The sequence below is a fragment of the Suncus etruscus genome, chromosome 9, assembly GCF_024139225.1.
Source record: "Suncus etruscus isolate mSunEtr1 chromosome 9, mSunEtr1.pri.cur, whole genome shotgun sequence".
NCBI lineage: Eukaryota > Metazoa > Chordata > Mammalia > Eulipotyphla > Soricidae > Suncus > Suncus etruscus.
The window spans coordinates 115,037,455-115,053,474 of NC_064856.1; the positions used below are offsets into that span (position 1 = coordinate 115,037,455).

Genomic DNA, 16,020 nt, shown 5'->3' on the forward strand with positions numbered 1-16,020 from the left:
AATTCCTGGCATCCCATATGTTTCCCAGCCTGCCAGGGGTGACTTCTTTTTTTGTTTTGTTTTAGGTTTTTTTTTTTTTTTGTGCCACACCCAGTGTCTCTCAGGGCTTACTCCTGGCTATTCGCTCAGAAATCGCTCCTGGCTTGAGGGACCGTATGAGATGCTGGGGAATCAAACCCAGGTCCGTCCTAGGCTAGCACCGGCAAGGCAGATGCCTTACCACTCTGCGCCACCGCTCCAGCCCCTGCCAGGGGTGACTTCTGAGTGCAGAGCCAGGAGTAGCCCCTGAGTGCCACTGGGTGTGGCCTAAGAACCAATGAATTAATAAATAAATGAATGAAGTTAAAAAATTAAAAAGGGGGGGCCGGAGAGATAGCATGGAGGTAGGGCGTTTGCCTTTCATGCAGGAGGTCACCGGTTCGAATCCCGGCGTCCCATATGGTCTCCCGTGCCTGCCAGGAGCAATTTCTGAGCCTGGAGCCAGGAATAACCCCTGAGCACTGCCGGGTGTGACCCAAAAACCAAAAAAAAAAAAAAAATTAAAAAGGGGGGGCTGGAGAGATAGCACAGCGGTAAGGTGTTTGCCTTGCATGTGGAAGGTAGCTGGTTTGAATCCCAGCATCCTATATGGTCCCCTGAGCTTGCTGGGGCGATTTCTGAGCATAGAGCCAGGAATAACCCCTGAGCATTGCCCGGTGTGACCCAAAAACAAAACAAAACAAAATTAAAATTAGTAAAAAAAAAATAAAAAGGGGGGCCGGAGAGGTGGCGCTAGAGGTGTCTGCCTTGCAAGCGCTAGCCAAGGAAGGACCGCGGTTTGATCCCCCGGCGTCCCATATGGTCCCCCAAGTCAGGGGCAATTTCTGAGCGCTTAGCCAGGTGTAATCCCTGAGCATCAAACGGTGTGGCCCAAAAAAACCAAAAAAAAAAAAATTAAAAAGGGGCCGGAGAGATAGTATGGAGGTAAGGCGTTTGCCTTGCATGCAGAAGGTCGGTGGTTTGAGTCCCGGCATCCCCTATGGTCCCCTGAGCCTGCCAGGAGCGATTTCTGAGAGTAGAGCCAGGAGTAACCCCTTAGCGTTGCTGGGTATGACCCTCCCCCCAAAATTAAAAAAGGCAGCCAGAGAGATAGCACAGCAGTAGGGTGTTTGCCTTGCATGAAGCCAACCCAGGACAGACCCAAGTTTGATCCCCAGAATCCCATGTGGTCCCCCGAGCCTGCCAGGAGCAAATTCTGAGCGTAGAGCCAGGAGGAACCCCTGAGCGCTGCCAGGTGTGGCTCAGAAACAAAAAAACAAACAAAAAATAAGGAAGGAGGGGAGTGTTTACGAAAGGAGGCGTCCACCTCGAGCCAGCCTTGGGGACAGGTGAGCAGTGGGGCCCAATAGGGGCCCCTCCCTCTGGCCAGGGCACACACCGCCTCTTCCTGGACACCCTTTCACTCTGGGCTCCCTGTCTCTGGCTGGAGGCGAGGGGGATCAGGATGTGAGTCGGAGCAATAGGGGGTCTGGGGCGCTCACCCCCTCCCCATGCCTTCACGAGGGGGGGGCCCTGAGGTCTGTGTGGGGAGGGACGCCGGCCGGCCAGCCTGGGTCTGCCCCACACTCCGCCTGGGCCCTCCCCGGAGTCACGGGGCTGGATCCCCCTGCCAACAATAACGGTCGTGGCGCGGTGGGACCGGGAGAGCCGGCCCGGCAGGTCTCCGGGTGCCAAGGGCCACCCCCGCTCGGCCCGGCTCAAGGTCCCCTCCTGTAGCCCGACCGTCACAGTCGGCCAGATCCCGGGGTGCTGGAGCCGTAGCGCTGCCCCCACCTGCCAGGGTGCCAGGCCAGGCAGCCAGCCCCCCTTCAGGTGGGTGCAGGGCGCAGGAGGGCGCTGGAGGAGAGGGCTGGAGGAGAGAGCCCTTAGAAGGAAAGGCTCCAGCTCACAGAAGCCCAGTGAGATTGGGTCCCAGATTTGAGGGGACTTGGGAGAGGAAGGAAGGAGGGAGGGAGCTCATGTGGGCCAGGGCGAAACTCTTCTAGACTCTGACCCAAGATAGTATCAACAGGGCGCAGCCCCAAGTGTGTCGTGCACTGGCCGAGAGGGCAGAGGGAGGGTGGCAAGGCAGCCTTAGCCCTGTCCTGCTCCAGGGAACCTGCCGCCTTTCCAGCCCGCCTGGCCCCGGGGTCCTTCCTGGGGCTTGGACCCTCTGGATGGGTCCCACCAGGCGCCCCCGGAGCTGCTGAGCTCAGACTGTGGGTGTGGGGAGACAGGGATGCGGAGACCGGGCAGCAGTGAGCTCCGCCTGCCCAGCGCTCGCAGGGTCTCAGCCCAGGTTTCGAGGAGGAGAAGCCGGGTGGCAGGCAGGCGCCCGGGGCCCGCTGACCCCCGGGGTGGCCGTGTCCACGGCTCCCAGCGCCCTTGCGTGGCCCTAGGGCGCAGCGCTGCGCTCTGGGGTGGCCGGCAGCAGAGGGCGCAGGTGGCGGCGGGTCCCAGCTCCAGGCCTGGCCACTGGGCAGTTTCCGCCTGGACAGACCTCTGGCGGCGGGGCGGGGGCGACATCTGTGCCCTCCTCCGCGGAGGAGATGGGCCCTGCAGGTCAGGGGACAGCCAGGGCGCTGGAAGGAGGTGAGGCTGACCCCCAGATCCCGAGGACCAGGGCCAGGACCAGGGCACGGAGGGAGGGCGGGACAGAAGGTCCTGGTGAAAGGCAGGACACCCCTGGAAGGGAAGTGGAGGCACAGGGGTGCAGGAGGGGGTGAGGGGCCGAGGAAGGGCTCCTGCAGCCCACATTGGCTGGATGCTGCCAGGGTCCCGCCTACAGCTGTGTCTCCGCCATTCCTGGCTGGTTCCAATTGCATCTTACACCCCCTCAGCTGCCTCTCCCAGGAGTCCCCACCCCACGAAGCCTGCCTGCCTTCCTTCCTTCCTTCCTTCCCGGGCCTTCCACAAGCCCCCGGGGGCCCACGTGTGACAGCCAGACCAGCAGCCTTTTCTTTCTTTTTGGGGGGAGCCACACCCGGCAAGTCTCAGGGATTTCTCCTGGCTTTACGCTTAGGATTCACTCCTGGCAGGCTCTGGGAACCGCATGGGATGCCGAGGATCGAACCAGGGTCACTGTGCTCTGCTCTGGCCCCTTCCTATAGGAGCACTTTTATATGAGCCGCCTGGCCTCTCACAGCCCCCCACCTGCCCTGGGGCCGACTTGCTCCGCCCAGCAGTCTCTACCTCCCTGGCTTTCTCCAGCACCCAGCGGGGCATGGCCAGCCCCGGGCAGGGGGAGGCGGGGACCCCCGCGGGCCACCAGGCTGCCGTGCTGGAGCAGGCCAGGGAGCTGTTTCTGCTCTGTGATAAGGAGGCAAAGGGCTTCATCACGGAGCATGACCTGCAGGTGAGTTCCCGGGCTCACCCCAACTGCCAGCCTGCCTGCCCCCCTCCCGGCAGCGCCCCTGGGCCTCCAGCTCTGCCACCCTCTCTGGCCAGGACCTGCAGAGCGACCTGCCCCTGACGCCGGAGCAGCTGGCAGCCGTGTTCCACAGCCTGGATCAGGCGGGTGCTGGCGTCCTCAGGGTCCGGGACTTCTGCCTGGGACTAGGTGAGCACAGCTTGGCTGGGCAAGGCTGGGCACTGCCCTCCGGGTCGTGCCCGCTGCTGCTGAGTGTCCGTAAAAGGCCACCAGTCCCACCCCTGCTCACCCCAGGACCTTTAAGCGTTTCCCCAGCCCCTCGGCAAACCCCGATGGGGCTGGGAGCTGGACAGGCCACATTCCGGGTGGGAAGTGGACTGACACCGCCCAGTCCCTGGCCAGGAATTGGATTCGAATAGGAAAGAAAAACAGGAAACAGGGCTAAGGAAAGATGTGTGTGTGTGTGTGTGTGTGTGTGTGTGTGTGTGTGTGTGTGTGTGTGTGTGTGTGTGTGTGTGTGTGTGTAGTGTGTGTTTGCGTGATGTGTGTGTTTGTGCGATGCTGCTGGGAATCCCTCTCCCTCCCCTTTCTCGCAGGGAAGTTCGTGGGGGCCCAGGGCTTCGTGCCCTCCTGGACTCCCTTGGAGGAAACCTTTGAGACTGGCTGCTCGGCCGACTTGCCAGACCCAGAGGGCTTCCTGGAAGAGGAGGAGGAGGAGGAGACGTTCTGTGCGGGCCTGGAGCGGCTGGGCGTGGCACGGGTGCTGGGCGCGTGAGTAGCGGCGGGCGCCCCTTCCCCATGTGTGCCAGGCCCAGATCTGGGGCCTCGGCCAGCCTGGCTGCTGTCAGACACCCCACCCCGCCGCTCGCCCGGCCGGCCCAGCCCAGCGCGGCGTGATTTCCCGCAGCATTTGCATTCGCATTCGCACTTCGGGCTGCAGCTGCGGGGGCGGGCGGCGGGCGGGCGGGGAGGAGCCTCGTCGGGCTCCGCCTGGGGTCCCCCGCGCGCCCGCCACCCGCTGCAGCCCCCGGTCGGCCCCACAGGCAGCGGGCGGTGCGCGCCCTGTGGACCCGCCTGCAGCGCGAGCGGCCCGAGCTCCTGGGCCCCTACGAGGACGTGCTGCTGCGCGCGACCGCCTGCCTGGACGAGGCGGCTCGCGAGCGGGACGGGCTGGCGCAGGCGCTGCGGCGGTGAGCGGGGCCCCGGGGGCCGAGGGTCGGAAGGCGGGCGCCAGTCGGCCGGTTCTGACGGAGCCCCGCGTCCCCCGACGGCGCGGCAGGCTCCGGAGCGAGCACGAACGGGAGCTGCGCGAGCTGTGCGAGGAGCAGGAGCGCCAGCACCGGGAGGAGCGCCGGAAGGGGCGGGGCCAGGTGAGCATGCTCCGCCCACCAGACCCGCCTATCGCCGGCCGTCCTCCTTAGCCACGCCCACCGCGACTCGTAGCCGGGCCCTTCGTCACCCGCCCTCTGATCCCGCCCACTGGGCGCCCCTCACCCACTCAGACACCGCCCTCGTGGCCCCGCCCACACCGACCACGCCCGCTCTAGCTCCGCCCTCAGCGACACGCCCACACCCAATCACGCCCCGGAGGCATCCTAGCCACGCCCTTCATTGCACGTCATCTGACCCCGCCCACTCGACCGACCTATCACAGCCCTTCCATCCTGACCACGCCCGCCAGAAACGCTCCGCCCACCACACCCATGCATAGCCACGCCCCCTTGACGCCGCCCCACCCACCCAGGCACCGCCCTCACTATCCCGCCCACTCGACTGACCTATCACAGTCCTCCCATTCTGACCACGCCCACCACAAAAGCCCTTTGACCACGCCTACCCACGGGACATCGCTCCACCCACTCGGGCACCGCCCACCATCACCCAGAGCAATCAGCTCCCCTGCCCGGACCACGCCCGTTAAAGGCCCCGCCCACAAAGAGTTCTGCCCAATTAGAGCCCCGTCCACCGTGTGATGGCCACGCCCCCACGGAGGGTCCATCTCCCCGCCCTCGGCCCCCTGCGTTGCCCCGGGTCCGCCCTCAGGGCCCCACTGTGCGCCCCAGGACCGTCTGACCCGCGAGGAGCGCAGGGGCCAACTGGAGCTGGAACTGGACACCCGCGAGCAGCAGCTGGAACTCGCGGGCCTGCGGCTGCGGGAGGTGAGCTGAGCCCAGGCTCCCTCCCCACGTGCCCCTTCCCGGCCTCGGGGTGCCCCGGTCCGGTCCGGTCCGGTCCGGGAAAGGCCAGTGCAACTCCCCGGGGCAAAAGTGGGGTCCCCAGGGAGGGCGGCGCGGGCGGGCACCTCGCCAGCCTCCACCCCCTCGCAGCTGGAACAGCAGCTGCAGGCCCGGGCGGCCAAGCAGCTGGAGGCGCAGGCCCAGAGCGAGCAGCTGTGGCTGGCCAACGAGGCGCTCAGGAAGCAACTGGACGCCATGCAGGAGAAGCTCCAGCGGCTGGAGGGCGACGTGCAGGGCCGCGCGGAGCAGACCCGACGGTGGGTGGCCGAGGAGGGCCAGGCCGGGCCCCTGGGGCGCGGGCCTGCCCGCATGCATGCGTCTCTCACGTCTCTCCGTCTCTCCTGCCTCTGCCCACAGAGAGGTGGAGGCCGTGTCCATGAACATGCAGAAGGAGAAGCAGAGCCTCCTCCGGCAGCTGGAGCTAGTCAGGTGGGCCAGGCTCCGGCCGCAGGGATGAGGCCGCCCCACTCGCACTCCGGGCTGCCCGGCAGCCGCTCAGAGCCCTTCGCCTCCTCTGTCCCAGGGAGCTGAAAACCCTTCTGAGAGATGAACGAGATGCCTGGGATGCCAAGCGCCTGGGTGGCGGCCGCAGAAAGGCTCAGATGGCCACGCACCTGCCCGGAGCTCCCTGCTGTTGGTGCTGCAGCTGGGTTCACTCCCCGAGACGGGGCTCCGGCCACTGCCCCAGCACCCACTGAGCCACCCTGGCCGGGCCCGACACAGCTGTGAAAGAACTCAGGGGTGGGGTTGGAGGGTTGGAGGGTTGGAGGGTTGGGACCCTCCCTGGCCCCGAAGAAGAAGCTGCATCAATAAAGCCCTTGAACCGAGTGAGCGAGTGCAATGCGGCCTTGGTCCGCGCGTGACATGATGTCCTCCCTGGGTGTTCGAGGCATGGGGGAGGCCATGCTGTAGCTCAGAGGTAGCATCAGTCCCTGCCAAGCTTGTGGGTGACCCTGAATGCTCGTGGTCATGTCCTAAGCTCCTAGGGGGAAAGGACCGAGGTACATGTGCCCCCCCAGGGACAGCACAAGGTGCCCTACAGTCCTTGTAAGGCCCTGACAGGACCTTAAGCTCAGCTCCCCAGAATTTGTTTTTGTTTGGGGGCCACACCCAGCAGTACTCCTGACTCTGTGCTCAGAAAACCAATCCTGGCAGTGCTCAGGGTCGGATGCTGGAGACAAGAGCCTGGGTTGGCCACGTGCCAGGTGAATGCCCCCCCCCCACTGTACTATCATCTGGGCCCCAGAGCTTGGGCCAGTCCCTTTGGAGCGTGCCAACTGCTTGGCCTGGAGCCGGGGCGATCCTGACTGGACCCTGGGTTCCAATGTGGACGGAAGGCGGCAGATGGGGAGAGAAACAGCAAACAGCGGGGGAGTTTCTTGCCTGCTTGTGGCTGCTGGACCTGAGCGCTGCAAAAGGCCCTCCAACGACAGCCAGGGGTCGCTCCTGACGCACGGCTCAGTCTCCCCAGACAAAGTAGATGGCTGTGTGGATTGTGCCTGCAACTGGGCCCAACCTGCTGGGTCCAACGTGGCCTTGACCTCCTGGCCCTTCTCCACACCCCCACACATGAGTGAACGGACCCTGTCCTGTCCTATCCCTTTCCTCCCAAGCTCCAGCGCCCGTCCCCCCAAACTGGGGGATTCGGGCCCTCCCTCAGGACCTGCCCACTTGGGCTGGCATCTATCCTGCAGAACCCTCCAGTCTCAGTCCTGAGCTGGAAAGCAGGTTGGGGTCCGGGGGATCCTACAGTCTGCGTCCCCAGGGCCCCGGCCTCCGATCCGCTGCTCCCTGTCCCTACGGCGCGAATAAACTGCACCTGCGGGAGGGCAATTGCCTTGCAGGCAGCAGACCCGGGTTGGATCCCCGGCACCCCATAAGGTCCCTCACCCGGTGGCCCATGAGCAGTCATTTCGGAGTGCAGAGCCAGGAGTCACCCCAGGGTGTCGCCAGGTGTGGTCCCCAAACAAAAACAAACAGACACCGCTCTGGACTGCGCTCTTAGAGGGAAGACGAGGGCGGAGGGGCGTGGCCCGGCGGGGAGCGGTGGGCGTGGCCAAGCAGGTGGGCGTGATTGGAGGGCGGGGTCCGGGAAGTGGGCGCGACTGGCGGGCGGTCCCGCCTCGGGGCGTGGCCGGGCGCGGTGGGCGTGGCCAGCAGGGGAACTCGCAGGCCCGGGGCACCGCATTCTCCGCAGCTTGGCGCCGCCGGGCCCGACTCGGACGCGTGGCCAAGTGAGTGCGGGGGCGATCGGGGCCGCGCTCCCCGCTGCTCTCCGGAGCCTGCGGCCTGGCCAGCCCCGCAGCCGGCGTCGGAGGGTCGGGAGGCCGCCTGCGACGGGGCGGGGGCGGGCAGCGCTGTCCGGGCGCGCGCGGCTATTTCGGGCCGCCCTGCCCGGGGCCTCTGAGCCTTCCGACATTCCGGGAGAGGCCGCCGGCCACTCCCCGGGCAGCACGCACGGTCCAGCAGCCGCTGGCCGACCGCGGGAGGGCGCGTCTGCTCCCCCTGGGCCGGCTGGGGAACGCTGGGACTCGGCCCCGGGTGGGGCCCTGCAGCGGCCGAGGCCTTCAAGGATCCCAGGACCCCAGGATCGACCGGGCTGGCGGGATCCGATCGGGGTCGCCCTTGCTGGTGCATCCCCCGAGGCCTGCCTGCGCGGCCGCAGCCCTGGCTGTGGTTCCCTCCCTCCTGGGTGTCCCCGCCGGGAAGGTGGCCATAGCCAGACTGTGGCCCTTCTTGCCTTTCAGCCCAGCCTCTGGTCTACCCTAAGGTCTGCCCACCTGTTCCGGGGAGGTGCCGCCAGCCTGCCAGGTGGGTGCCCGTGCCCCGATGTCCGGTACCCCCGTGTCTGGTACCCAGGAGAGCCGGCGAGGGGCTGCGGGACTCTCCCCAACAAAGACTGGCCGCCCCACACCTTGCATGCAGCCGCTTGGTTCCTGGATCCCGCCCTGCCCTTACTTTCCCTTCCCAGAGGCTTGGCTCTCTCCTCAAGGCCATAAAAAATAAGGCCTGTGTGGGCCCGGCCCGATGTGCCCCGAGAGAGAGCGATTCCCGTCATGGGCAGTGGTGATGCTGGGCCCTGGGAATGCCCGGCAGGGTGGGGCGGCTGTGAGCTCACCCCAGCCTGCTGCATCCCCGTGGGGTGTCTGGAGGGGCCTGGCCCCACCCATGCCCAGGAAGGGCTGGAAGGCTGGTGGACGTGGGGCCCCCACAGGGCCATAGGGAGGGCTGGCCTGCAGCCCGAGACTGTTTTATGGGGTCCCTGTTTCCCATCTGTCTGTCTGTCTGTCTGTCCCCCAGGATGGGCGAGTTCAGCGACAAGAACGCAACATGCGGCACCATCTGCCTCAAGTACCTGCTGTTCGCCTTCAACTGCTGCTTCTGGGTGAGGGACATCTTCCCTCCCTGTCTTGGGGGCTCATGGCCCAGTTCCCCACCTCTCCCCTGCTCCCCTGCCCTGAGGCCTCTTCCAGGGCTGATGGCCCCCATGGCTCTCATTACAGCTGGCTGGCCTGGCTGTTATGGCCGTGGGCATCTGGACGCTGGCCTTCAAGAGTGACTACATCAGCCTGCTGGCTTCGGGCTTTTACCTGGCCTCAGCCTACATCCTGGTGGTGGCTGGCGTGGTTGTCATGGTCACCGGGGTCCTGGGTTGCTGCGCCACCTTCAAGGAGCGCCGGAACCTGCTGCGGCTGGTCAGCGGGGGCAGGGGTGGCCAGGGGCAGCGGGGAGGGGATCCCCAGTGCTGGGGCGCAGCAGGCCTGATGCATTGAGGGTGTCGCTGCCCCCCAGTACTTCATCCTGCTGCTCATCATCTTCCTGCTGGAGACCATCGCGGGCATCCTGGCCTATGTCTACTACCAGCAGGTGAGGCCTGCTCCGGCTGCAAGGGTGGTGGGAGAGGACCCGCCTCGCTGCCCGGCTCACGGGCTTCCCTTTCTGTTGCAGCTGAGCACGGAACTCAAGGACAACCTGAAGAACACCATGACCCAGCGCTACCACCAGAAGGGCCACGAGGGGGTGACGAGCGCCGTGGACAAGCTGCACCAGGAGGTGGGTGGGTCTATAAGGAAGAATGGGGTCTGGGGGCCTGAGTGATAGCACAGTGGGTAGGGCGTTTGCCCCGCAAGTGGCCAACCTGGCATGGACCCGGGTTGGATCTCCGGCATCCGCGATTTCCAAGCGCAGAGCCAGGAGTAACCCTGAGTGCCGCCGGGTTGGCCCAAAGCCCCCACCCCAAAAAAGGAGAGATGGGGCCTGGAAGGTGGCAAGCTGTGTAAGGAAGGGGGTGGCCTAGGCAGAAGAAGGGCCGGGCCTGGAGGGAGATGGCGGAGAGAGGAAGGATGTGGTGGATCTTGCTAGAGAGAAAATGATATGGCGGGCAGGGTCTATAAGAGGGCATGGCCTTGCCGTCTATAGGCATGGTCTCTGTAGGGACGTGGCCTGCATAATATGTGGGTGGGACATGAGGAGGGCGTGAATAAGAAGCAGGGTAGCTAGAAGGAGGGGCGTGGTCTGGATGAAATGTGGGCAAGGATCTATGGGGAGGGGTGTGTGGCCTTGAATATATGGGCGTGATCCAGATGTGATGTGGGTGGGATTTATGGGGAGGGGCGTGGTCTGGAGGAGGGGCAGGGCCTGGGCAGGTGGCAGGGGTCGCCCATGGCCCACCCAGCTCAGCTGCACCCCATCCCCAGTTCCACTGCTGCGGTAGCAACAACTCCCACGACTGGAGGGACAGCCTGTGGGTGCGCTCCGAGGAGGCGGATGGCCGCGTGGTGCCCGACAGCTGCTGCAAGACTGTGGTGCCACGCTGCGGGCTGCGGGACCACGCGTCCAACATCTACAAGGTGGAGGTAGGCGGGCGCAGGGCCCAGGGCTTGGAGGGTGCCGACCAGCCTCTGACATCTGCTGATTGGACTAGCCGTGTGTGTGTGTGTGTGTGTGTGTGTGTGACACGACCCTGCTGGATCACGCCCCGAGTCCTGGCTGGCATCAGCCGAGGTGCCCAGCCCGCTCCCGGCCTCTCCCCAGGGCGGCTGCATCTCCAAGCTGGAGCGCTTTGTCCAGGACCACCTGCTGATCATCGGCGCCGTGGGCATAGGCATCGCCTGTGTGCAGGTAAGGGCCACAGGGCCGCAGGGAGTCCGAGACTGGGGGTGCTGGGGTGTTCTGCGGGCTCACAACACTGGTCTGGGGCCGGCCTGGGCAGGTCATCGGGATGATCGCGACGTGCTGCCTGTACAAGAGCCTGAGGCTGGAGCACTACTGAGGCTACGCCACCCTGTCCCGTCTCCCTACCTACTGAGCTACACTGCTGAGCGGCGGGGGCCCCCAGTGCCGTCATCCCAGGGAGCACAAGTGCCTTTCGCTGCACACCAAAACCCCGGACTCCTCTGCAGGGCTACGCCGTCCCCATTTGGGGAGCTCACAGAGACCCACCCTGAGCTTCCCAGGTATTTATTTAGATGGTGCCCGAGTGCCAACGCTAATACCTGGCCCTGACCCCCCTCGCCTTCCTGGGGAGCGGCTGGCGGACCCTGGCTAGAGCCCCCCTGTCACTGCTGCTGTATTAGAGCCCACGGGCCCGTCTGCCCCCAGCGGAGGGTCCTTGTGTCCCCCCTGCTGTACTAACGCCCACAGACCCCATGTCTCCCGCTGCTGTACAAGTGCCTGGGGTTGACCCTTTGTTTGCCAGTGAATAAACACTGAATAAAATACTAAACCAACACGGGACAGCTGGGCCCACAGCCCGTCTCTGCCTTCCTGCCTGAAGCCTATTGAATGAGGGCTGGGAGGGCAACAGAGGGCCCAGAGTGGGACCCTGAGGGTGGGGCATGTGTGATGCCAGAACTGCCAGCAAGGAGACCCCAGCAGCATGGGCTTTGTGGTCCAAATGGGTCTCAGGGAGTCACGTGGTGCAGGGCTAAGCCAGCTGGTTCATCCCTGGCACTGAACAGGGAGTGAGGCCCAAAAAGGAAAATAGGGCTGGAAGGATAACACAGCAGTAGGGTGTTTGCCTTGCACACAGCTAACCAGGAATGGACCTCGGTTTGCTCCCAGGCATCCTCTATGGTCCCCTGAGCCTGCCAGGAGTGATTTTTTTTTTTGGTTTTTGGGTCATACCCGGCAGCGCTCAGGGGTTACTCCTGGCTCTACGCTCAGAAATCACTCCTGGCAGGCTCAGTGACCATATGGGATGCCGGGATTCGAACCACCATCCTTTTGTAAGCAAGGCAAACGCCCTAACTCCATGCTATCTCTCCAGACCCAAAAGAAGTAATTTCTAAGTACAGAGCCAAGAGTAACCTGAGTGCTGCTCCGTGTGGCTCCAAAACAAATAACAACAACAAAAAATACCCAAAGGAAAACATAAACCAGGAGTGAGCCTGAGCTCAGTTGGGTGTGGCCCCAAAACAAAACAAATACAGGCTACTGCGGGTGGCAATCAAGAACCAAAATAAACACAAAGCCAAGAGTTATCTGTGAGCATAGCAGGGTGTGGCCCAGAAAGCCAACACAGGGCTGAAGCAGAGCTACACACAGACACACTGCTCCAAAGAGCCTCGGGACACTGAAGGGCTGAGGAGGCATCTTCATCCTGGTATCAAGGTTCCCTCCCATCTTGGGTCTGATCCCTCCACATGCCAGTTCTGGGGGCAGAACTGGTCCTCAGGGTGAGGTGTCATGGTCACTGCTGGGGTACAGACCAGACCCCGCTGTCCAGAAGAGGGTCATGCTGTACCCAGGGGACACCATATCCTGGTGACCCACCCCTTGGTGTTAATTGGCCCCGTTCAGCTTGGGCAGGGACAGCACAAAGTCAGCGCAGGCAGGTGTGATATTTGAAGGTCTTTATTGCCAGCTCTGCCCGTGGCACAGGGGTACAGTATAGGCCCCTCCTCGGCCTCCCAGTGGGGTAGCGGGCAAAAGGCGCAGAGGGCAGCGGGGCGCGGTCATTTCTCCAGCGGGGCGTAGTTCAGCAGCTTCTCGATTAAGTCCACATGGGCCAGCAGCATGCGACGGCAGCAGTAGCGCTTCAGTCCTAGGGCGTCCAGGGCGTCCCTGCAGGAGGAAGGAGAGAATGGGTTAGGGTCTGGGGTGCACCATGCTGTTAGGAATCTCAGGTAGCCAGGCTGACGCAGGAGATCGGGTCCCCTCTCCTAGGGGCTGTCTGGAGCTCGGGGCTTCTTTCCTTTTCTTGTTTTTTTTTTTTTTTTTTTTTTGGGGGGGGGTGGGCACACCCAGCGGCACTCAGGGGTTCCTCTTGGTTCCGAGCTCAGGAATCACTCCAGGCAGGCTCTGAGAGAGAACTTGGGGAATACCGGGGACTGAGCCCTTGTGCAAGGCAAACATCCTCCCTGCCATACTGCCATACTGTCTGTCGCTCAGGCCCCTGCTTGGTGCTTTTGAAACACCACTGAAGGGACTGGAGAGACAGCACCCCAAAGCCAAAAATAAATAAAGAAAAAGAACAAGAAACACCACTGAAGGGAGCTACACACAGCAGTGGGGCGTTTGCCTTGGGCGTTTGCTGATGCTCCGGGAGGGACCTGGGTGCGATCTCCGGCATCCCATGGAGTCCCCAGGGCCTGCCAAGAGCGTCACCCAGCCAGGAGCAAGCCCGGAGCGCCGCCAGAAGTCAAAATCAATCATCAAACGCCTCTGAAGGGCTGTGCGGGACCCTGAACCCCGCAACTCGAGCAGGCCCTGCGCGCCCCAGACCCGCCCACCCCACATCGGGGTGCAAGGGGCTCGTCTCCAGTCTCCAAGCCCCCTAGGGGCCCCCAATGTTGGGGCCGTCGGCTGCAAAGCCCAGAGACCCCGGGCCGGTGCAGATGCCCCGGGGACCTGGTGCCCCTGAGCCCTAATCCCGCGGGGCCCGTTGCAGCAGCAGGAGGCCGGGGTGCACACGGGGCCCGGGCCGGGGACTCCCGCTCACCCCTCGGTGTACTCGGCCTGCAGCAGCCCCAGGTAGGCCTCCCACTTGTTGCCCACGATCTTGCCGCAGGTGAAGCAGCGGACCGGGATGATCATGGTGGCGGCTCGAGCGGCGAGTGACGGCTGCGGCTGCACTTCCGGGTCTGCGCGTTCCCCCCACCGCGGGCGCGACCATCGCGCGGGGTCCGGCCTCCGAGTCCCTCCCGGAACGCCCCATCCATCCCGGCCGCTGTTTCGCTTCCGATCCTATCCCGAGTTATGGAAACTGGGGAGTCCCCGAGGAGGTCATCGGAGCATCCCCGGGGCGGCCCAGGGCGGCCCCGAAATCGCATCCCCGAGCTAACCCCCCCACGCGGCGACTTGGTGCGTTCCGACGACGGCGGCCGCGCGGGGCCTGAAACGGTCTCAGGCGGGCGTTCGCGCTGTTCTCGGCCACTGTGCGGCGCCCACGAGCCTCTCGCTGGGGCGACCCGGAGCGGGTTCGAGCTCCGGGCGGGGAGGGAACGGGGTGCGGCGGTGCCGTCGCGCGAGTGGGTCCCGTTCCGAGGCTCTTTGGGGTGCCCGATGACTCCCCTGGGCGCGCGGCCCCAAGGCGAGGTGGGAGTGGCTCATTCTGCAGGGCTCTGCTATGCCCTGGGCCTCCTGCTTGCAGCACAAGAAAAGGGGGTTAGGAGGACTCGGGGAGCTGAGAGCGGAGGGGTGTCGTTTACTGGACACTGGCCTCAAGTCCCATCGGTGCTGCCTGCCCAAATCTCTCTGGCCCCCCAAAGGATCGGTCAGGGAGGGCATCTGGAGGAGGTGTCTTTAGGGGAGCACCTTCACAGTTCAGGCAGGAACAGGAGCCCCACCGCCAGAGCCTGAGCTTAGGGGCCTGAGACAGAGCATAGCTTTGCACGGGACAGACCCGGGACAGACCCCGGTTCGATCTCCGGCATCCCATAGGGTCCCCCAAGCTTGCCAGGAGTGAACCCTGAGCACTGCTAGGTGTGGCCCCCCCAACAAAGTTTGAACTTGAGTGGTTTAGCCTTGCAGGTCCTCACAAGGGCAGATGGAGGCCTTACAGGTGTGTGCCATGGTCAGAGTGGAGACAGGAGAGGGACCAGGGAGATGGCACAGCATGGGAAGGGTTCCTGGCCTTGCATGGGGCTGATCCAGGTAAGATTCCCGAAATCCCATAGGGGCCCCCCAAGCAGCGCCGGGAGTGATCCCCGAGTGCAGAGCCAAGAGTAACCCCGAGCACCACCAGGTTTGTTCCCAAAGAGGCCAGAGAGAGCACAGCAGAGAGAGCTCTGGCCTTGCATGAAGCACAGATAAATTGAGTCTCCAGTACCTCATGGGGTCTTCTGAGCATCGCCCCGAGTGATCCCTGAGCCCACAGCTGGGAGTTACCCTCGTGAGCATCACCAGGTATAGCCCAAAAACAAAAGGGCCTGAGGGGCCAGAGTGATAGCACAGCAGTCGGACGGACGTTTGCCTTGCATGCAGCTGACCAATCTGGGTTCGATCCCTAGCATCCATATGGTTCCCTGAGCCTGCCAGGGGTGATTTCTGAGCTCAGAGCCAGGAGTGACCTGAACACCACCAAGTGTGGCTCATAAACCAAAAACAAAACAGAAACCAAAGGGCTGTAGCCATAGTACAGCGGGGAGGACACTTGCCTTGCATGCAGCCAACGTGAGTTGGAACCTCAGCATCCCATAGGGCAGCGTTTTTCTTTTCTTTCTTTGGGGGGGGTGTGGGTCACACCTGGCAGCACTCAGGGGATTCCTCCTGGCTCAATGCTCAGAAATCACTCCCGGCAGGCTCGGGATACCCTATGGGATGCCGGGATTCGAACCACCGACCTTCTGCGTGCAAGGCAAATGCCTTACCTCCATGCCATCTCTCCAACCCCAAGGGCAGCGGTTTCCTTCCTTCCTTCTTTCCTTCCTTCCTTCCTTCCTTCCTTCCTTCCTTCCTTCCTTCCTTCCTTCCTTCCTTCCTTCCTTCCTTCCTTCCCTCCCTCCTTCCTTCCTTTCTTTTTTTCTTTCTTTCTTTCTCTTTGGTGTTTGGGTCATACCGGCAGTGCTCAGAGGTTACTCCTGGCTCCATGCTCAGAAATCACCCCTGGCAGGCACAGGGGACCATATGGGATGCCGGGATTCAAACCACCGTCCCTCTGCATGAAAGTCAAACGCCTTACCTCCATGCTATCTCTCCGGCCCCAGGGCAGCAGTTTTCAACCCCTACTGTGCTCTGAGATATTGTCTGGTGTGCCGTGGGGAAAATTCTAGTTTCATTTGTAACATGGAGCTTCGGCTCACAAATAGACCAATGATTAGATTCTAATGATTTATTTCATAATAAAGTAATTATAAAATAATTTCTTTGTGTTTGATTCCTATTCAAAAGAATTACTTTATATATAGTCAATATAGGCACAGAGTTAATTATTTTTAGCATTTTCTTTTTTTT

At 63.1% G+C, this 16,020-nt stretch overlaps 3 protein-coding genes across 3 annotated transcripts; 2 read left to right on the top strand and 1 right to left on the bottom strand.

Moving 5' to 3' along the window:
• Nucleotides 1–3,241: 3,241 nt before the first annotated feature.
• Nucleotides 3,242–6,357, top strand: CRACR2B (calcium release activated channel regulator 2B). Its single transcript, XM_049780927.1, has 9 exons — nt 3,242–3,373; nt 3,466–3,577; nt 3,985–4,159; nt 4,432–4,578; nt 4,668–4,758; nt 5,452–5,547; nt 5,716–5,882; nt 5,983–6,054; nt 6,149–6,357. The coding sequence occupies exons 1-9, from the start codon at nt 3,242–3,244 to the stop codon at nt 6,321–6,323; spliced, it is 1,167 nt and encodes a 388-aa protein (XP_049636884.1). The 3' UTR covers nt 6,324–6,357.
• A 1,422-nt stretch (nt 6,358–7,779) lies between these two features.
• Nucleotides 7,780–11,361, top strand: CD151 (CD151 molecule (Raph blood group)). The gene is made up of 9 exons (XM_049781240.1): nt 7,780–7,859; nt 8,373–8,436; nt 8,926–9,010; nt 9,129–9,320; nt 9,418–9,492; nt 9,574–9,678; nt 10,323–10,481; nt 10,660–10,746; nt 10,838–11,361. The coding sequence occupies exons 3-9, from the start codon at nt 8,927–8,929 to the stop codon at nt 10,895–10,897; spliced, it is 762 nt and encodes a 253-aa protein (XP_049637197.1). The 5' UTR covers nt 7,780–7,859; nt 8,373–8,436; nt 8,926; the 3' UTR covers nt 10,898–11,361.
• A 1,103-nt stretch (nt 11,362–12,464) lies between these two features.
• POLR2L (RNA polymerase II, I and III subunit L) lies at nt 12,465–13,668 on the bottom strand. Its single transcript, XM_049781288.1, has 2 exons — nt 13,568–13,668; nt 12,465–12,690 (listed from the first exon to the last, which is right to left on the bottom strand). Exons 1-2 carry the CDS (start codon nt 13,660–13,662, stop codon nt 12,582–12,584), a joined length of 204 nt encoding a protein of 67 aa, XP_049637245.1. The 5' UTR covers nt 13,663–13,668; the 3' UTR covers nt 12,465–12,581.
• Between the last annotated feature and the right edge of the window lie 2,352 nt (nt 13,669–16,020).